We start from the raw sequence: 19,753 nt of genomic DNA, 5'->3' as shown, positions 1-19,753 counted from the left end.
CATTGTATCCAACACAGTAGAATGTCTGGATTGACTGGAGATTCAATATTCACATCACATGGGCCAATAACTTTGTCAGGAGATTATGCCCCATGAGGACAGGACCACCCCTAAAAGATGGGATCACCTTAAGACATGCTGAAGAAGAGATTTGTAAAAGAATTTCACTTTGATAAATTATTGTACTTTCCCTTCCCATATCCCACACCCTAGCAAGGCTCTTACAGAGCACAGCCATGCTGCTCTGAATTACCCTTCCTTCTTTCTCTGCTCTAAGCATGATTGACACAATGATTTTTATTCTCCAGTATTTCTTCAAGTCCCACACCCCACCATGGGGCTGTCTGCCACTGTGTGACTCATCTCTGTTCTGGCTTACCTCAAGTTCATGGCTCTTTCCCAACACTTGTTGGTTCACAGATGGAAATATTCCAGACTTCTGATGACATGTTGATGGTCTTCCTCAGGGATTTCATGCCAGTATGATTTTGAAAGTGTGAAACTGTACTGTATAATATGCCCCATTGGAAATATGTTTAACAAATCCCTTGATCTACACTGGAGTACACCTCTCCACAGCTGATGACAACACAAATTGAAAACTTAGATGCTCCCAAAGGATACATGCGAAACTTTTTCTAACTTCTGACAGCTATTCCTTAGCATCCAACAAAGTCATAAACATTATCATTAACAAGGTAAAAATTGTGATTTGCCCTGAGGAACAGTGTTTTTTTTCCTTCATTGGAGGTATCCCAAAGTCTCCATGCAAACACTGTCACTGACACCACACATGACAAAGCAATGACTCTCTGAGGGATGTTAGTCTAGTAAACAGTCCTTTTATGAGCACTGGTAATCTGTGTTCATTCAGGCACCTGCACTATGTTCCATGGAAAATATTGGAGAGGTAAGCCTTTCCTTGTACTTTCTCAGGGAAGAGAGGATCTTAAAATGGAGAATAAATAAGAGCTTTGTTTCTTCACTACGTGTTTAGGAGGTGGCTTTCATGTCTGTGAGCACCTTTATCTTTGCTGTTGCTCGACAGGTGGATTATTGCACCTGTAGATGTCTGCTTAACATTCTCTTCTGAAGTCAACATTAATGGTTAGGAGGAGAGTTGCTTTTTGTCTCTTCTTTACCTCATGATGCCAATGATTTCTTCATCCCAAGGAAATGTCTGTTTCACAGCTTAAACACTTTGTTGAAAATGACAATGAATTTGACATCCGTGTATGGGATGGTTAATTTTAACTGATGAATGGAGGCTGATGGTTCCTCTGGAAAACAATATATGAAGTAAGCTGCAGATTAAATAAGAGCTTTCAAAGACATGATTCAAAGACACGAGTTTCCAAAGAATTTGTGCAAATGGTTTAACTGTGATGGTTTATCACCACATTTTGAGTGTGGCTGAGAGAAGCTGGTGATGGCTCAGTTTCTCTCCAGTTTCTGCTTCCTCATTAAAATAGGGAAGATACACAACATTATGAATAAATGAAATACTTTGGTACCTGGGTATTTTCCCATATATGTGTGTAAATTGAGTTCTTTATATATTTTGGGAATAAGCCCTCTGTGAGATGTGGGTTGGTGAAGATCTTTCCCATTCTGAAGGCTGCTGTTTTGTCCTATTGACAGTGTCCTTTGCCTTGACAGAAGCTTTTCAGTTTCATGGGTCCCATTTATTAGTTGTTGATCTTAGTGTCTGCACTATTGGTGTTATATTCAGGAAATGATCTGCTGTGTCAATTGTTCAAGGCTATTCCCCACTTTCTCTTCTATCAGGTTCAGTGTAGCTGGATTTATGTTGAGTTCTTTGATTCACTTGGACTTGAGTTTTGTACATGGTGATAGATATGGATCTATGTGTAATCTTCTACATGCAGACATTCAGTTAGATCAGCACCATTTGTTGAAGATACTTCCTATTTTCCATTGTATAATTTCTGTTCCTTGTCAAAAATCAGGTGTCCATAGGTGTATTGCTTTATGCATGGGTCTTCAATTCCATTTTCGATTCCATTCCAAGTTCGATCAAACTTTCTGTTTTTATGCCAATAACATGTGGGCTTTATTACTATTGTTCATTAGTACAGCTTGACATCTTGGATGATGGTACCTCTGGAAGTTCTTTTGTACATGATTCTTTTAACTATCTGGGTTTTTTGGTTTTCCATATGTAGTTGAGTATTGTTCTTTCGAGGTCTGTAAAGGATTATGTTTGAATTTTAATGGAGATTGCATTGAATCTGTATATTGCTTTTGGTAGGATGGCCATTTTTACTATGCTAATTCTACCAATCCAGGAGCATGTTAGATCCTTCCATCTTCTGATATCTTCTTCAGTATTCTTCTTCAAACACTTGACATTCTTGTCATATGGGTCTTTCACTTGCTTGGTTAGAGTTACACCAAGATATTTTATATTCTTTGTGGCTATTGTGAAGGGTGTTGTTTTCTTTATTTCTTTCTCAACCCAGTTATCATTTAGATATAGGAGGCCTGCAGATTTTTTGGAGTTAGTCCTGCATACAGTCACTTCACATAAGATGTTTGTCTGCCGAAGGAGTTCCCTTGTATAACTTTTGAGGTTGCTTATGTATATGGGGATATACATGTATAAATTGAGGTTCATATTTGTGATCAGAAAACTGGTTACATTTAAAAAATATTTTGTATTCTATCACTTTGATGATCTGTATAAAATTTTCACAAAAGCTGATGGGTTCTTTTTTGGCACCTTACTTTACTTACATGATTTTATGAATTACAAGTTTGAATTCTTGTCATTTTAAAGATACAGTAATTTTACTTTATACATCTAGTGTTATAACTGCCTGTATGTCTGGCACCACATTTGTGCAGTGCCACAAAACCATGAGAGGGCATTCAACTTGGGGAACTGATGTTACAGGTGATGTGAACGACCATGTGAGTGCTGGATTTTAACATGAGTCTTGTGAAAGCCATCTCTCCAACCTCCAATTTGTATTTCTTAACACACTTTATCATTGAGGGAAGATGTTTCATTCAAAAGATAAAATAATGTGTTTCCATGTTAACTGTTCATATGTTTATATGCCTTACTGTGTTATAATAGGTGTGATGTGGACCAAGAATGATACAACTGTATCACTAATACACTTCCAACATGAGGTGAGGGAAAGTACATGAAGTACAAAGCAATAGTCTGAGTTGTCTATGCAGTGTTCTCCAGGACAAGCTCCTATACTGTGATACAATAGTGTCTCCCTTCATAGAAGAAGTAAGACATAAATCATTCTAATGCTCAGACATTGAGAAGTGTTTTGAAGACAGCAGTGTTCCTCCTGGTCATCACTCCAGCCTGCACAGAAGTTGTCTCCATGTCCTCTCAGAATAAAACTCTAAAAGCCACTGAGGAATTGGCTCTTCAGACACTCCTGCTTTTCGAGGTTGGGTGTGGAACACTGGCCAACATTCTTCTGTTTGTCCACAATTTCTCTCCCATCTTTACTGGCTCTCGACTGAGGCCCACACAGGTCATTGTCACCAACTTGGCCTTGGCCAATGCCTTCCTTCTCCTCGTCACTGCATTTCCAATCAACGTGATGGTTTTTGTTCCAAGGAGTCCTCCATACTAACCTGCAATGCAAAATTGAGTTCTTCATTCGCGTGGTGGCTCAAAGCACAAACATGTGCTCCACCTGTGTCCTGAGCATCCATCAGTTTATCACTCTTGTTCCTGGTCATTGGGTAGGCTGATGCTCCGAGGAAGAGCCCCTAATGCCCTGAGTTATTCCTGTTACAGTTGTTGGTTGTTCAGTTTCTTAAATAATGTCTACATTCCAATCAAAGTCACTGGTCCACAGAGCACAGGCAATGACACTCACAATCAAGGCAAGTGGGTCTGCTCCACATCTGGATTCAGTGCAGGCTTTGTCTTCTTGCGTTTTTCCCATGATGCCACATTCATCAGCATCATGGTCTGGACCAGTGTCTCCATGGTGCTTCTCCTCCATAGGCATCACCAGCGAACACAGCACATCCTCACTGCCAATCAGAACCACCGAGGCCATGCTGAGACCAGAGCAGCCCACACCATCCTCATGCTGGTGGTCACATTTGTTGGCTTGTACCTCCTAAATTTTATTTGTCTAATCTTTCAATTGTTTTTAATGGACTATCATATCTGGTTGAAGCATGTAAATGAAGCTTTGACTGCAGGCTTCCCCACTATTTCTCCCTTCCTGTTGATCTTTAGGGATCCTAAGGATCCCTGTTCTGTGCTCTTCAACTGCTGAAAACCACAGTCAACATGAGAATCGTAGAAGACAGCTTTACCTTTACTAACAGCCATATACACTCTATTAAATAAACGTTGTTTGAAAATCCTTCCTCATAAACCAGACATGTTGACCCAGTAAACTTATTCCAGCACTGGAGAGACTGAGACAGGAGGATTGCAATGTAGTCAGTGGCATGTCAGCCTGCAGAGTGAGATCTAGGCCAGATTGTGACAAGGAGACCCAGTCTCACAACTCTGTATCTCCACCCTGTTTTTCTCTGCTGAGTAGTACTCCACTGTGTATATGTTCCATATTTTCTTTATCCATTCTTCAGTTGGGGGCTATCAGGTTGTTTCTAAGTTCTGGCTATTTCAAATTGTGGTGGTATTGTGTTCCCAGAAATATTGTGTACCCTAATAAATTTATCTGGGGTCAGAGAACAGAACAGTCACTAGATATAGAGACCAGAAAATGGTGGTACACACATCTTTAATCTTAGCATTCCAGAGGCAGAAATCCCTCTGAATCTCTCTGAATTCAAGGCCACATTGGAAACAGCCAGGCATGGCGACACACACCTTTAATCCCAGAAAGTGAGCCTTTAATCCTAGGGAGTGATGGTAGAAAGCAGAAAGGTATATAAGGCATAAAGACCAGAAACTAGAAGCTTTTAGCTGGTTAAGCTTTTAGGCTTTGAGCAGCACAGTTCAGCTGAGATTCATTACGGATGAGGACACAGTGGTTTCCAATCTGAGGAAATAGGATCAGCGGAGGAACTGGCAAGGTGAGGTGGCTATGGCTTGTTCTGCTTCTCTGATCTTCCAGCACTCACCCCAATACCTGGCTCATGTTTGATTTTATTCATAAGACTTTTTAGGATTCCTGCTACAATTCTCTATACCAGAGATTCTCCCTTCCATTTCTTGAATTCTGTTGGTTATGCTTGCTTCTGTGTTTCCTGTTCATTTACTCAGATTTACTATTTCCAGCATTTCCTCTGTTTGTGTCTTCTTCATTGTTTCTATTTCAGTTTTCTGGTCTTGAAATGTTTCTCTCACACATTTAATTGCTTTTTCTTGGCTTTCTTTAAGGCATTTATTGATATCTTCCAATTTTTTATTTGTCTTTTCCTCAATTTCTTTATTCATTTGTTGCAATTTTTGTTTGCCTTTTCCTCATTTTCTTTAATGGAATTTTTCATTTTTTTCAAAGGCCTCTAGCCTCTTCATGAAGCTGTTTTTATGGTCACTTTCTTCTGCTTCTTCTACATTTTGATGTTCAGGTCTTGCTGTTGGAGAAGGGCTAGGTTCTGGCGATGCCATATTGCTTTATGTTGTTATATGTATTTTTGCCTTGACTTCTGCCTACCTCCTCCTCTACTAAGTTCAAGAGGTGCCTGTGAGTGAGCTGTTATTGGTCCAGTCTGTGCTTGCTGTGTCTGTGTCTCAGGGCCACTGTGGGTCCAATCTTGGCTCTTGGTCCAATTGGAGCTGGCAGATTCTGTATCTCAAGGAGCTGCTCTTGGACCAACCCAAGCAATTTCATTCTGTGACTCACAGAGCTGCTCATGGTCTTATCGGTGCTCTTCGACCAGTCAGATCTAACAGATTCTGTGTCTCAGGAAACCTTTCTTTGTCCAATGGCACATGGCAGATTCTATGTCTTAGAATTCCACTCTTGGTCCAATGAGGACTGGTAGATTCCCTGTCTCAGAAGTTACTCTTGGTCCAATGAGAGCTTGGTCAATGAGACTTTGGTTCAATGAAGCTGGTTTTCTGTGCCTCAGGAAGTTACTTGTGGTCCAATGAGAGCTGGCGTTTGGTTTCCATGCCTCTGGATGTTACTGGGGTCACAGGCAGATGGGTATTGGGGCAGGGTGTGGAACTTGTGGATTGCAGGGTCCAATGGGAACAGTGTCCGTGGGGCTTCCTGCAGGAGTTTTCCATGCTGGCCAGCAACTGAGGCAGTGTTGGGTGGGGGTTTCTGGGGACTGGCTGTGTCCCAGAGACTAGGGGGCAGAACTCTCTGAATGTGAGAATAGTCAGTCAGCTTATTTTCCAATGAGAGCTGGCCTAAAAAATTATTTATTTATTTTGTGCACAAAGTTCCACTTGCCTGTATGCCTGCATGCAAGAAGAGAGTACCAGATCTCATTATAGATAATTGTGAGTGACCATGTGGTTGCTGAGAATTGAAATTTGAACCTCTGAAAGAGCAGTCAGTGCTCTTAACCTCTAAGCCATCTCACCAGCCTCTGTATCATATTCTTGTTCAATTTCCCCTACCTGTCAAATTTCTAAACATCTCTTAATTTGTTGTTTGAACAGTTTATCGAAAATATTATCTCATATAGATGAGGCTCATAACCCATATGTATTGGCATGTAATTTTAGTTGGCAGACATGCACTTTACAGTTGAAAATGGAGATGTGCGCTTCTTCTAGAGCCTAGACCCACATAGGGCACCCAAGCTGTATTGATATGCTCTGCTCTTCTTTTTGTCCTTTTGCACACATGATTATCTGAAATGCTATCATGTTGGATAGGGAAAGTATTGTGCAATGATAGATTGCTACTCACACATCGAGGTCAACATTCTTTGTCTCCCTCTAAAGAAATTTTGCTGTATGGACAAATATCCATAAAGTAGCAGAAGCTTCATTTCTGGGATTCATTGAGTGAGATTTTCCTTACCATCATTTAAATCAAAACAAAGCTCCTAGTTTCCTAATAGACTCATTTGTTTTTTTCTTGTTTCTTTTGCCTTTTTCCTGATGGTATATTCTGTTGCCTGATATGGGTACGATGTATAATTTTTAATACTTTGGTTTTTATTTAATGTTGGATATTTGTTTAGGAATAGAGGGTAAGCCATAAAATACTCGTCTTCCCGTTAGGATAACTGTAGAGCACTTCACAGAATATACAAGAATAATACAATAAATCTATCTAACCTCCAATATGCTATACACTGCTGCAGGATTCTCTCAGCAGCAGCAACCATGGACAGACAAGGAAGAGTACATCGCCATACCAAAGTCCAAATCTGAAGGTAATATTTACTGTATGGTATCGACTCATCTGTTGGCTACACAGTAATTATATATAGGTGTTTGTATGTGTTAGTGTGTGTGTGTGTGTGTGTGTGTGTGTGTGTGTGTGTGTGTGTGTGTAAATTTTCTTTTGATAATGCATGAGGAAATTAGGAGATTTTCAGATGCATAGGGTCCAGCCTGTCATCCCAGGATATGAAACTTCTGTCCAGAATACATGGGTCCTTCACATACAGCTGGTTCCTTCTGTAATCACTGGTCATCTACAAAGAGTCATCATTTTCAGTCTGCAATATTACACAGGATCTAAAGTCTTTTGTGTGTGCACTGCCAGGAGCTCTGTGAGCTCTCTGAGAAGTAGGCTCTGGAGATGGGGTTAGGTCTACTCAGTTGAGGCACAAACACTTGGTTTCAACAATCCTCTAACATTCCTTCCCTAGGTCAGGATGGCTCTGACTCTGTGACAAGCACCAATGTGAACAGCAAAACAGGCCAAGGGGAAAGGCATCCTGTCCTTCATAACAACTGAGGGAAAACTGTTTCAAGGAGAGGGGTCTATTGTCTATCTCTAGATATAATGATGTTTACAATAGAAACAGTAATGGGCTGCTCATCCACCTAAGGATAGAGGGAGCATATGTCTAAAACTCTTCAGCCATTGCTTCAAGATGACATTATATCAGGGCTTTTTCTTGTTTTTCTGTTGGATATTGTCAGCTTCAATTAGTTGATATTTTGCTTTGACCCATCTATTATTTATCATCAATGGAGACCACAAGCATGTGTATGTGAGAACATTTCCTTGACTGTACAGTGAGACAATATTGTTGAGTGACCTGTTGTACACAGTGTCTGCAGAGGAATATACAGAGCTTTATAATTGAATACTATGTATACTGGAGATACTAATTTATTGCTATTATGCTACACATGTAGTTTGGAGCCAACTTTCTTTTTAATTTAATTTACTATTTTGCTCTGTTTCATCATAAGGTGCAAGGAAAAAAGGAAACAGGAAAAGATATTGTTGAAAAGGTGTGAGAATGAAAATATTTGTAGCACAAAAAATTAAGATTAATATGGCTGGATGATTTCCTAGCATCAGAAGAAAATGTGCAAGCCTGACCAAGTTATGAAGGTCTGAGTAAGATATAAATGGAAGTGAAAGGTGAGATGTCGATATGTTATCTGTGATTGTATCTTTGTAAGGCCAAATTCCAATACATCAAATTAAAATGGGATTCTCTTCAAGTATTGTGTTTCCTTGGTAAGTTTTATAAATTCTGCCTTAAAAGAACAAAATATTTGTCCATTCGGTATGTATTTAAATGTATTAGAGTTTATTAGGCTTTATTTTCCATTTCTGTCTAAATTTTACCCAGTGGTTATCAATACCATCCTTGGAGAGGTGACTGAGCAGTTTAGAGTGCTTGTTTGTTTTACAGAGGACCCAGGGTCAGTTCACAGCACATACATATGGCTAACAGACATCTGTGGTTCAGGTTTCAGGGGATCCAATGCTCTCTTCTCTTCTGACCACTCAGGTACCAGGCATGTGTAGTGCACATACATTTTTCTTGCAAACATTCATACATACAAAATAAAATGTAATTGTTTTCATTTGTTTCCTTTGATTGAAAGTGGACTCTGTTCTCATACAATATATTTTGATGACAGTTTCCCCTCCTTCTATTTAACCCAGTCCCCTCCCCTGGATGCACTCTTTCTGTCTCTCATAAGAAAACAATGGTATTCTTAGAGATAACAACCAAATGTGACAAAACATAATATACTAGGAGAAAACAAAAAATCATCATATTGTGACTGCACAAGGCATCCCCACAGAAAGAAAAGATCCACAAGAGCAGGCACAGGAATCAGAGCCCCACTCATTCCCACACTCAGGAGTCCCACAGAAATACTAAGCTAAAGGCAGTAATGTACATGCAGAGGACATGGTGCAGACTCCTGCAGGCCCTGTGCTTGCTTCTTCAGTCTCTGTGAGCTCACATGCACCTTGCTCAGTTAATTCAGTGTGCCTTGATCTCCTGGTGTCCTCCATCCCCTCTGACTCTTACACTCTTTCTGCCTCCTCTTCTGTAGTGTTCCCTGAGTTCCAAGATGATGAATTTGATGGAGACATCCCATGTAGAGCTTTGCATTCCAAATGTTGTGAGTCTTGTGAATCCTCAAATCCAAACATAGTGACACACCTCTTCCACTGAGGCCACACCTCTTCTACCTTCTCCAAGTGTTCCACTAACTGGGGAATAAGAATTCAAACATATGAGTGTACAGGGGCCAATCTCATTCCAACCTCCAATATTTAAACCTAATCTTTCTACAACATGAAGAAATTGAGCAATTCTCAGATGATGAGTCTAGCCACTGAGGTGAAAGGAAAATGATTGAGGAGTGTAATGGATGGTCTTGTGATCCCATCACAAATACAAAGGCTTTGATGAGGATGCTGAAAAACTCTGATGTTGGTTCTCCTAGTTCCCTGCCTAGGATGCTGCACTTCAATAACTCCTGCTTTTTCTTCACTATCACATCCTCCTCCCAGGGTCCAGTCAAGGATCTTTTCCCTCCCTCTGCCTGTAACACAAATAGAACTTCAGTGTCCTTCTGTGATTTATTAGACAGATCTCTCTGAGGGGTCCCGCTTCTCTCATACCCAATGTCCCACATCAGTTATAAGGAACAATAGGACCCTTCTCCCCCAAAACATATTGGAGTTGGGGAGTTAATTTCAGAGTAGGCATGGTCTTTCATGGTTTGCCCATGACTCCTCTTTGTAAACATCATGGGGTAGACCAGTGTCACCATGGTGCTTCTGCAGCACAGACACTGCCAGAGAGTGTGGCAATTCACACCTCAAATGAGAACCAATTCACACCTATTCAGAGGGGGAAGATGAGAACAGGGGGACACATGTTGACTGCAGTTTAGACTAATGAGATGGCAAAGGAAAATGACCAGTTTGTTTCTTGGCTAAAACCAGGAGTGTCTGTGGACCTCTGAGCACTGTCACCCTCTCCAGATATCAGAGATTCCAGAAATGGCTGAGATCTCTGTTTCCTCAATGATTTTGGGTTTCCCCTTCAGAGGGGAAGATATTCTAGTAACAGTGAAGTCTATTAAGGGTACACCTGGTGAAGGCTAGCAAATAGAATCTCTGGCCTAATTCAGCATTAAAGTTACATGGATCCATCACCTTCCTGAGGTATTCTGACTCAAGAAGGAAGGGCCACCTTACGATGTTGGGCTCACCTTAAGCCATACTAAAGAAAAGTTAGAAAAATTATCCCCCTGATGAAATCCTCTACTTTTTCAGATACCCTGCCTAGCACAGGCTTTTATAAGAGCACAGCCAAGCTCTTCTGAACCACTTTTCTCTCTATCCCTGCTCTAAGCAATCTTTCCCTGAGATTGTCTTTCCCACCCCCTCAACCCCCACTAGGTGGCTGTCTTCCATTGTGTGGCTGAATTCCATGCTGGCTTAACTGGAGTTCATGACCTTCTCCGTGACATGTCTATTCCCCTCCTGTGATAAGCCTCTGAGATTTACAGCGTGACTTTACTTTTCAACTTGAATCAACTCATCCTTCAGCCTCTATTTGATGTATTTTTAAATCCTTTTGTCAACAACACTATGAACTCCAAAAGGAACCTCCAATTCCCTTTTATAAACTAGTGATGTTAAAGGAACCACCAAAATGTACACATAAAATAAGGAAATGTAATTTTAAGAATAAAATATTACTGAAAGCATCCTGCAGATTCTTTTGCTTCTCTTTCTTCATCTGTGGTTCCCACTCTCTGCTGCTGCATGTCCTCTCATGATCTGTGAGGGAGACCTCACCAAACTGACTCAACCCCCCAAGATTACTTTAGACAACCCATCCTGCTTTGGAATTGCTATTGAAGTTATGGTTCAGATGTCCCAGCATCCTACACTTGTTGTGAAAACTGTTTTCAAATAATCATTTGTATATTCCTTGGAGATTTTAGAAGACAAACATGCTTGATGGCCACCATCTTGGTCAACTTTGATGACTGTTTCCTACAGTCTATGTTTTCCTTCATTATCATCAACCAGTCTTACCACCTAAAGAAATATCCTTCAGACTCTCTACTGCTCATGCCTTTCAAATCTTTAGTGCTTTATTTATTGACTGTGTGTGTATGTGTGGTGATATATTGTGTTCCCTAGTAAAATTTGCCTGAAGATCAGAGAACAGAAAAAGCCACTGGATTAAACACAGAAGCCAGGCAGTGATGGCACACACCTTTAATCCCAGCACTTGAGAGTCACAGGCCTTTAATCCCAGCACTAGGAAGGAAGTGATATGGCTTGGCGGAGAAAGGTATATAAGGCATGAGGAGATAGTAACTAAAGTCTTTTCATCTGAAAAGTCCCTTTTGGCTGAGGACTCAGAGATAGTCAGAGGATTCATGAAATTGGTGAGGTGAGATGTGGCAGTATCTTGTTCCCTTGTCCCTCTGATCCATCTGCATTTACCCCAATATCTGGCTCTGGAGTTTTTTATAAGACCATTTTAGAATTTGAGCAACATGTACATGGGTTTGTGTATGTGTGTTTGTGTGCATGTGTGTGTGCATGCATGTGTGTGTGTGTGTGTGTGTGTGTGTGTGTGTGTGTATGTGTGCAGACACATGTGCAAGGGTGTCAATGTAGTGGTCACTGGACAACTTGATGAAAAATACCTTGTAGGCAGGTCTTTAGTGGATGGAGGATGAGCCACAGTTTGGAGGGTTTTCTGCGGGTCTGCAGGGTCTACAGAGAGAGACTAGTTTAGTGGGCCCCAATTAAACACCTGAAGGAATCAGTTCCCCTTAAACCATATAATTCAAATTGTCCAACCAAAGTCCTCAGGTTTTAAACCTCAAGGTTGTTCTGAGTTTTTGCTATGACATTCAATGGCTCCTCAGTGTCTTAAATAATATTTCATTCCAAGCACCTCACCCATCCACAGCCCAACTCAATGTCACTGACTCTCAAAGCAAGTATCTGCTCTGCTCTAGTTTCAGCGGAGACGTGGTCTTTCATGGTTTGTCTGACTCCCATGGTTTGTCAGCATCAGTCTAGAGCAGTGTCCCCATGGTGCTTCTCCTGAACAGAAATGGCCAGAGAGTGTGGCACATTCACACCTCTAGTGAGAACCAAATCACACCCACTGAAACCATCCTGAAGTGAGGTCACATTTGTAAGCTTTATCTTGCAGATGGTAAGATAAAGCCCCCCCCCATGGCAAAGACTTCCTTTTCTGCTATTTTAATGACAGTCTTTGTTCTACTACAGGCCTGACCTGCCACTGCTCAACACACTAATTCTCAACTCAATACTCACCACTGATTTTTTTCTCTTCAGGAAACCTATGAGGACAAAACACCATGAGATTGGATCCATGAATGACCCCAACCAAGGATGCTGGTCCTGTTTCACAATCTAAATAACCATCTCACCATTACTATGATGACCCCAGAAATGACAGGTAAAGAACAGGAGTCGTGGGAAAACTGCATCCCACCAGTTATGCTGCACATCCCTCTGCTGATGTTCCTGTTTCTCAACAGCTGGTGTGGGTCTCCCAGTCCACATTAACCCACAGAAATACCTTCAACAGGAGACACAACTAAGAAGAAATGCTCAGCCCACCCCGGTCACAGTCTGTTCAATATGATTGTTAGCTTTCTCCCTTTCACCACCCACCCCGATGCCTCTAACTGCTTCTCTAGTGCATCCAGCAATGACCTCTGCTGACAGCTGTGCTGGCCAATACACTCTCCTTTATCCCAGGACCAATGTCTCACTAACATCGCTCCTTCCAGGATGACGGGCATCACTCTTCCCCTTCTTCTTTAGTATAAGAAAAGAAAACCACCTCCATAGACACCCCCTGCCAGGGTTTTGCACCCCTGTTGTGGTTATTTCACAGGTCTATCTATATGAGGAGGAAGAAGCAACACTCCTGTTAACCAAAGATGAGAGATATTCCTTCCTTTACTGGTAGGAAGAGGACTTGTCATCTCCCTTGGATCTTATGGACGACAACAACTGCCATCATCCAGACACATCCTCTGGCTGGAGATTCAGACACAGACTTGATCAGACAGTGACATCTACAACTGAGAGCCTCCAGTCACTCCAAAGACAGATGAACCGTCCTGCCGGGGTTGTGCTCCATAATAGAAGAACACTAGACCCTATAACTGCTCAATATGGGGAGACTTGCTGGTATTGGGGGAAGAATGTGGCTTCTATGTGAACAAATCAGATGTTAAATCTAATGTTACCACCCTCAAACTGCTCCACTAGACCTGCTTGAAAAATTCCAGTCATAGAGCAAAGTAGCTGGTTCCATACCCCTCATTTCTTGGCTCCTTCCTTCTCTCAGAGCTTTGATTATGCTCTGTTTTATTTGGATGCTTTCCCTAGACTTCCTCATTTCCTCTGCTGACAGATCACCACTATTGCTAAAATTACCAACAATGAGTTCGTGATTCACTACCAGACCCTAGACCCTTCTGACACAGGTGAAAGGTTCCTCAAGGTTTACAATGTCACCTCTCCATTAAAAAATTAAGGGAGAGATGCTGGAAGCCGTGGCTGGCTGGTCGAGGTCCCAGTCTGCCATAAGTATAGCAGCTTTTTCCATAAACTTGGCAAAATGGAGCTCTCTCCCTCATGCAGAACTTTCTGCTCTCTACCTAACCTCATCTGGAGAATGTCCTTGTGCCTGCAGGAATGACCTGATCTAAAATCTGTCTCTGATACCAGATGCCTGATTCATCTTTAGATTGAAGCTTGGCACAGATTCCTGCTACAAGACTTAGCTTTGGGCTCTGCTATAGGACCCTACTGCCACATACTAAGCCTTGTGATAGGAGTGTGCTACTTAATGCAAATTAGGGCTTGTACCCAGGCTACTCCTTCCTTTACATTCCTTATACTCTGGAATAAAATGGAGCTGATTCACCAACATCTGTCTCTCAAAGAGCTGTCTCTGTTCATGCTCATGGGCTACCAAAGTTTCTCTCCCCATCTGCCTCTTTCCCTGCTTCCTGGTCCAACAGGCCTAGAGGGAGAGGACACTCACAAATGTCATCATCTTTTACTTTGTTTCATTGGTCTAGTTTATACCTTTCCTAATTCCTGGAATATTGACTAAGGATAACCATTGTACAAATAATATTAGAATGACATAGAAGATAATTAAAGGAAAACTCATTCTATCCAAGACAGTGGAATATTTGGCCTGACTGGAGATTCAACATTCGCATCTATGGGGCAAAAGCCTAGCCAGAAGATTATGTCCCGAGAAGGAAGGACCACTCCTAGGAAGGTGGGCTCACCATAAGCCATGCTGAAGAAGAGATTTGTAAAAAACTTTCACCTTGATGAAATACTGTACTTTTCCTTCCCACATTCCCACACAGGCTCTTACTCAGCACAGCCATGCTGCTCTGAATTTCCTTTATTTCTTTTTCTAAGTATGATTGCCATAATGGTTTTTATTCTTGAGTATTTCTTCAAGTCCCACTCCTACCATGGGGCTGTCTGCCACTGTGTGACACATCACTGCTCTGGCTTACCTCAAGTTCATGGATCTTTCCCAACAATGGTTGGGCCACAGATGGGAAAATAACAGACTCCTGATGACATGCTGATGGTCTTCCTGAAGGACATCACACCAGTATGATTTTGCAAGTGTGAAATAGTACTGTAGAATGAACCCCTTGGAAATATGTTCAACAAATCCCTTGGTCTGCACTAGAGTGCACCTCTCCACGCATGATGACAACACAAGTTGAAAACTTAGATGCTCCCAAAGGAAACATGGAAAACTTACTCTAACTTCTGGCAGCTATTCCTTAGCATCCAACAAAGTCATAAACATTATCATTAACAAGCAGAAAGTAAAAATTGTAAAACACCCCCAGGACCAATATTTTTTCCTTCATTAGAGGTATGGCAAAGTCTCCATGCAAACACTGTCACTGACATCACAGCTGAAAACTTATGCACTCTCTAAGGGATGTTAGTCTAGATAAACAGTCCTTTTATGAGCACTGGTACTCTGTGTTCATTCAGTCATCTGCACAATGTTCCATGGAAAATATTGGAGAGGTAAATATTTTTGGATCTGTCTCAGGGAAATAGATACACAGAGAAGATCTTCAAATGCAGAAGAAGTCAGCGCTGTGTTTCTTCAGCAAGCATTTAGGAACTGGCCTAGATCCTTGTGAGCATCTCCATCCTTGCTGTGGCTGGACAGGTGGGATTCTGCAACTGTAGATTTCTTCTTAATGTTCTCTTCTCCCTACTGAAACTCACAATGGTTAGGATAGTTGCTCTTTTGTCTCTTGTTTACCTAATGGTGTCAGTGATTTCTTCATCCCAAGGAAATGTCTGTTTCACAGATTAGCACTTAGTTGAAAATGACATTTAATGTGACATCTCTGTATGGAATGGCTGATTTTTAGCTGATGGGTAGAGACTGACTGTTCCTCTGGAATACGATATACAAAATAAGTTGTGGACTGAACAAAAGCTTTCAAAGGCATGCTTCAAAGACTCGAGTTTTAAAAGAATCTGTTTGGGCAAAAGGTGTAACTGTGATGGTGTATTAACACATTTTAAGTGTGGCTGAAGGAAGCTTATGATGCCTCAATTATATCTCCAGTTTCTGCTTCATTATTAAAATAGTTAAGATAAAGAAAATTATGGATAAATTAAATGCTTCTGTACATGGGATTTTCCCCATGTATATGTGTAAATTGAGTTCTCTATATACTTTGAAAATCATTCCTCTGTGAGATGTGGTGTTGGAGAAGATCTTTCCCATTCTGTAGGATGCTGTTTTGTCCTATTGACAGTGGCCCTTACCTTACAGAGCTTTTCAGTTTCATGATGCTCCATTTATTAATTGTTGACCTGAGAGCCTGCACTATTGGTGCTCTATTCAGGAAGTGGTCTCCTGGACCAATTCGTTCAAAGCTGTTCAATTTCAGTATAGCTGGGTTTATATTAAAGTCCTTGATCTACTTGGACTTGAGTTTTGTACGGGGCTATAGATATGGATCTATTTGCAATCTTCTACATGCCAACATCCACTTATACCAGCACTATTTGTTGAAGACTCTTTCTATTTTTCATTGTATAATTTTGGCTTTGTGTCAAAATCAGGTGTCTATAGGTATATGGATTTATATATGGGTCCTCGATTCCATTGGTCAAACTTTCTTTTTTTATACCAATACCATGTGTTTTTTTTTATTACTATTGCTCAGTAATACAGCTTGAAATCTGGGATGGTGATACATCTGGACATTCTTTTATTGTACATGATACTTTTAGCTATCCTGGATTTTTATGGTTTTCCATATGTAGTTGAGTATTGTTCTTTCGAGATATGTGATGGATTGTTTTGGGATTTTAATGGAGATTGCATTGAATTTGTATATTGCTTTTGGTTGGAGGGTCATTTTTACTATGTTAATCCTACCAATCCATGAGCACGTGAGATCTTTCCAACTTCTGATATCGTCACCAATATCTTTCTTCAAACACTTGAAGTACTACTCATACAGGTCTTTCACTTGCTTAGTTAAAGTCACACCAAAATATTTTATATTCTTTGTTGCTATTGTGAAGGGTGTTGTTTCCTTGATTTCTTTCTTAACCCATTTATCATTTGTATATAGGTTGGCTACTGATTTTTTCAGTTAGTCTTGTATACAGTCACTTTTCAGGAGATATTTATCTGCTTAAGGAGTTCCATTGTGAAACCTTTGCAGTTGTTTATGTATATAAGGATATATATGTATAAATTGATGTTCATATTTGTGATCAGAAACCTGGATCCTTTTTAAATTATTCTCTATTCTGTCACTTTGATGATCTGTATAAAATTTACTCAAAAGCTGATGGGATTTTTGGCCACTTACTTTACTTACATGATTTTATGAATTACAAGTTTGTATTCTTATAATTTTTAAGATATAGCAATCTTACTTTATGCTTATAGTGTTTTAACTGCCTGTATGTCTGGCACCACATTTGTGCAGTGCCACAAAAGCCATGAGAGGGCATTCAACTTGGGGAACTGATGTTACAGATAGATGTGAATGACCATGTGAGTGCTGGATTTGAACATGAGTCTTCTGAATAGCCATCTCTCCAACCTCAAATTTGTATTTCTTAACACCTTTTATCATTGAGGGAAAATGTTGCATTTAAAAGATAAAAAAATGTGTTCCAATGTTCCGTGTTCATATGTGTTTATGCCATACTGTGTTACAATGTTCATCATGTTGACCAAGAAAGATACAGCTGTATCACTAATACACTTCCATCATGAGGTGAGGAAAAGTTTATGAAGAATAAAATAGTAGTCTGAGTTGTCTTTGCAGTATTCTGCAGGCCAAGCTCCTATACTGTGATATATTGTGTATCCCTTCATAGAAGAAGTAATGACTCAAACCATTCATTATGCTCAGATATTGAGAAGTGTTTTGAAGAGAGAAGTGTTCCTCCTGGTCATCACTCCAGTCTGCACTGAAGACCTCTCCATGACTTCTCAGAGTAAAGCTCCAAAAACCACTGAGGACTTGGCTCTCCAGATGCTCCTGCTTTCCCAGGTTGGAACTGGGACTCTGGCCAACATTCTTCTGTTTTTCCATAATATCTCTCCCATGTTTACTGGCTCTCGACTGAGGTCCACACAGGTTATTGTCACCAACTTGGCTATGGCCAATGCCTTCCTTCTCCTAATTACTGCATTTCCAAGCAATGTGATGGTTTTTGCTCCTAGGAGTCCTCCAACTAACATGCAATGTAAAATTGAGTTCTTCGTTCGCCTGGTGGCTCGAAGCACAAACATGTGCTTCACCTGTGTCTTGAGCATCCATCAGTTTCTCACTCTTGCTCCTGTACATTGGGGTAGGCTGATGCTTCGAGGAAGAGCCCCTAATGTCCTGAGTTATTCTTGTTACAGTTGTTGGTTGTTCAGTGTCTTAAATAACATCTACATTCCAATGAAAGTCAGTGGTCCACAGAGCACAGGCAATGACACTAACAATATAAGAAAGTGGGTCTGCTCCATATCTGGATTCAGTGTAGGCATGGTCATCTTGCGTTTTTCCCATGATGCCATATTTATAAGCATCATGGTCTGGTTCAGTGTCTCCATGGTGCTTCTCCTCTATAGACATCACCAACGAACACAGCACATTCTTACTGCAAACAGGAATCACCGAGGCCATGCTGAGACCAGAGCAGCCCACACCATCCTGATGCTGGTGGTCACCTTTGTAAGCTTTTATGTTCTAGACTGTATTTGCAGATTGTTTCAGGTTTCTTTCATGGACTCTCGTCTCTGGTTGAGGCATGTAAATGAAGTTTTGACTGCAGGCTTCCCCACTATTTCTCCCTTCCTGTTGATCTTTAGGGATCCTAAGGATCCCTGTTCTGTGCTCTTCAACTGCTGAAAACCACAGTCAACATGACAAAGGTAGAAGACAGCTTTACTAGCAGCAGTACACACTCTATTAAGTAAAAGTTGTTTGAAAATTCTTCCCCATAAAACAGACATGTTGACTCACTAAACTTATCCCAGCATTCTAGAGACTGTGCCAGGAGGATTGCAATGTAATCAATGGCATGTCAGGCTGTAGAGTGAGATCCGTTCCGACTTGTGATAATGAGACCCAGTCTCACAACTCCTTATATGTACCCTAAAGGAGAAGATAATATATAAGTGAGAGAAAAAGAAAGAAAAAGAATGACAGTCATCTCATAAATATTCACAATTGCCTTAGGAGATCAATGTGTTCCTGTTGGTTTATTGTTTTAGGTCACATGCAACCCATATTGCAGTATATATATATATATATATGTGTGTGTGTATACATATATATGTATATATATATTCTTTTCATTCTTTTTCAAAATTTATTTATTATGTACACAGTGTTACACCTGCATGTATGCCTGCACACCAGCAGAGGGCACCTGATCTCATTATAGATGGTTGTGAGCCATCATGTGGACACTGGGAATTGAACCCATGACCTCTGAAATGACAGCAAGAACACCTAATCTCTGAGCCATCTCTCCAGCCTCTATATCAATATTCTTGATCATTTTTCCTTTCCTTTCAGATGTCTATACATATTCATGTTTATTGTTTGAACAGTTCATAGAAATGTTATCTCATATACATGATTATAACAACTCATATATTAGTGTATAATTTTATAGTGTATAATCATAAATGCATGTTAATTGGCAGACATGAATTTTTACTGTTGAAATGAAGATGTGTGCTTGTCCTAGAGTCTATACCCATATAAGGCACCTGAACACTATTAATATGCCATACTTCTCTTGTGTCTTTATTG

General features: G+C 40.5%; 1 protein-coding gene and 1 pseudogene across 1 annotated transcript; both read left to right on the top strand.

Moving 5' to 3' along the window:
• The first annotated feature begins 3,338 nt into the window (after nucleotides 1-3,338).
• On the top strand, nucleotides 3,339-4,286 carry LOC114688027 (annotated as a pseudogene).
• Nucleotides 4,287-15,446: 11,160 nt separating this feature from the next.
• On the top strand, nucleotides 15,447-18,953 carry LOC114688029 (vomeronasal type-1 receptor 4-like). Its single transcript, XM_028862655.2, has 2 exons — nucleotides 15,447-15,627; nucleotides 17,852-18,953. The coding sequence occupies exon 2, from the start codon at nucleotides 17,924-17,926 to the stop codon at nucleotides 18,839-18,841; it is 918 nt and encodes a 305-aa protein (XP_028718488.1). The 5' UTR covers nucleotides 15,447-15,627; nucleotides 17,852-17,923; the 3' UTR covers nucleotides 18,842-18,953.
• Nucleotides 18,954-19,753: the final 800 nt, after the last annotated feature.

Source organism: Peromyscus leucopus, unplaced genomic scaffold (genome assembly GCF_004664715.2).
Source record: "Peromyscus leucopus breed LL Stock unplaced genomic scaffold, UCI_PerLeu_2.1 scaffold_1309, whole genome shotgun sequence".
In the NCBI taxonomy this organism is placed as follows: domain Eukaryota; kingdom Metazoa; phylum Chordata; class Mammalia; order Rodentia; family Cricetidae; genus Peromyscus; species Peromyscus leucopus.
Note: the sequence above shows the minus strand (reverse complement) of the source record. Positions and strands in the feature narration are given on the sequence as shown.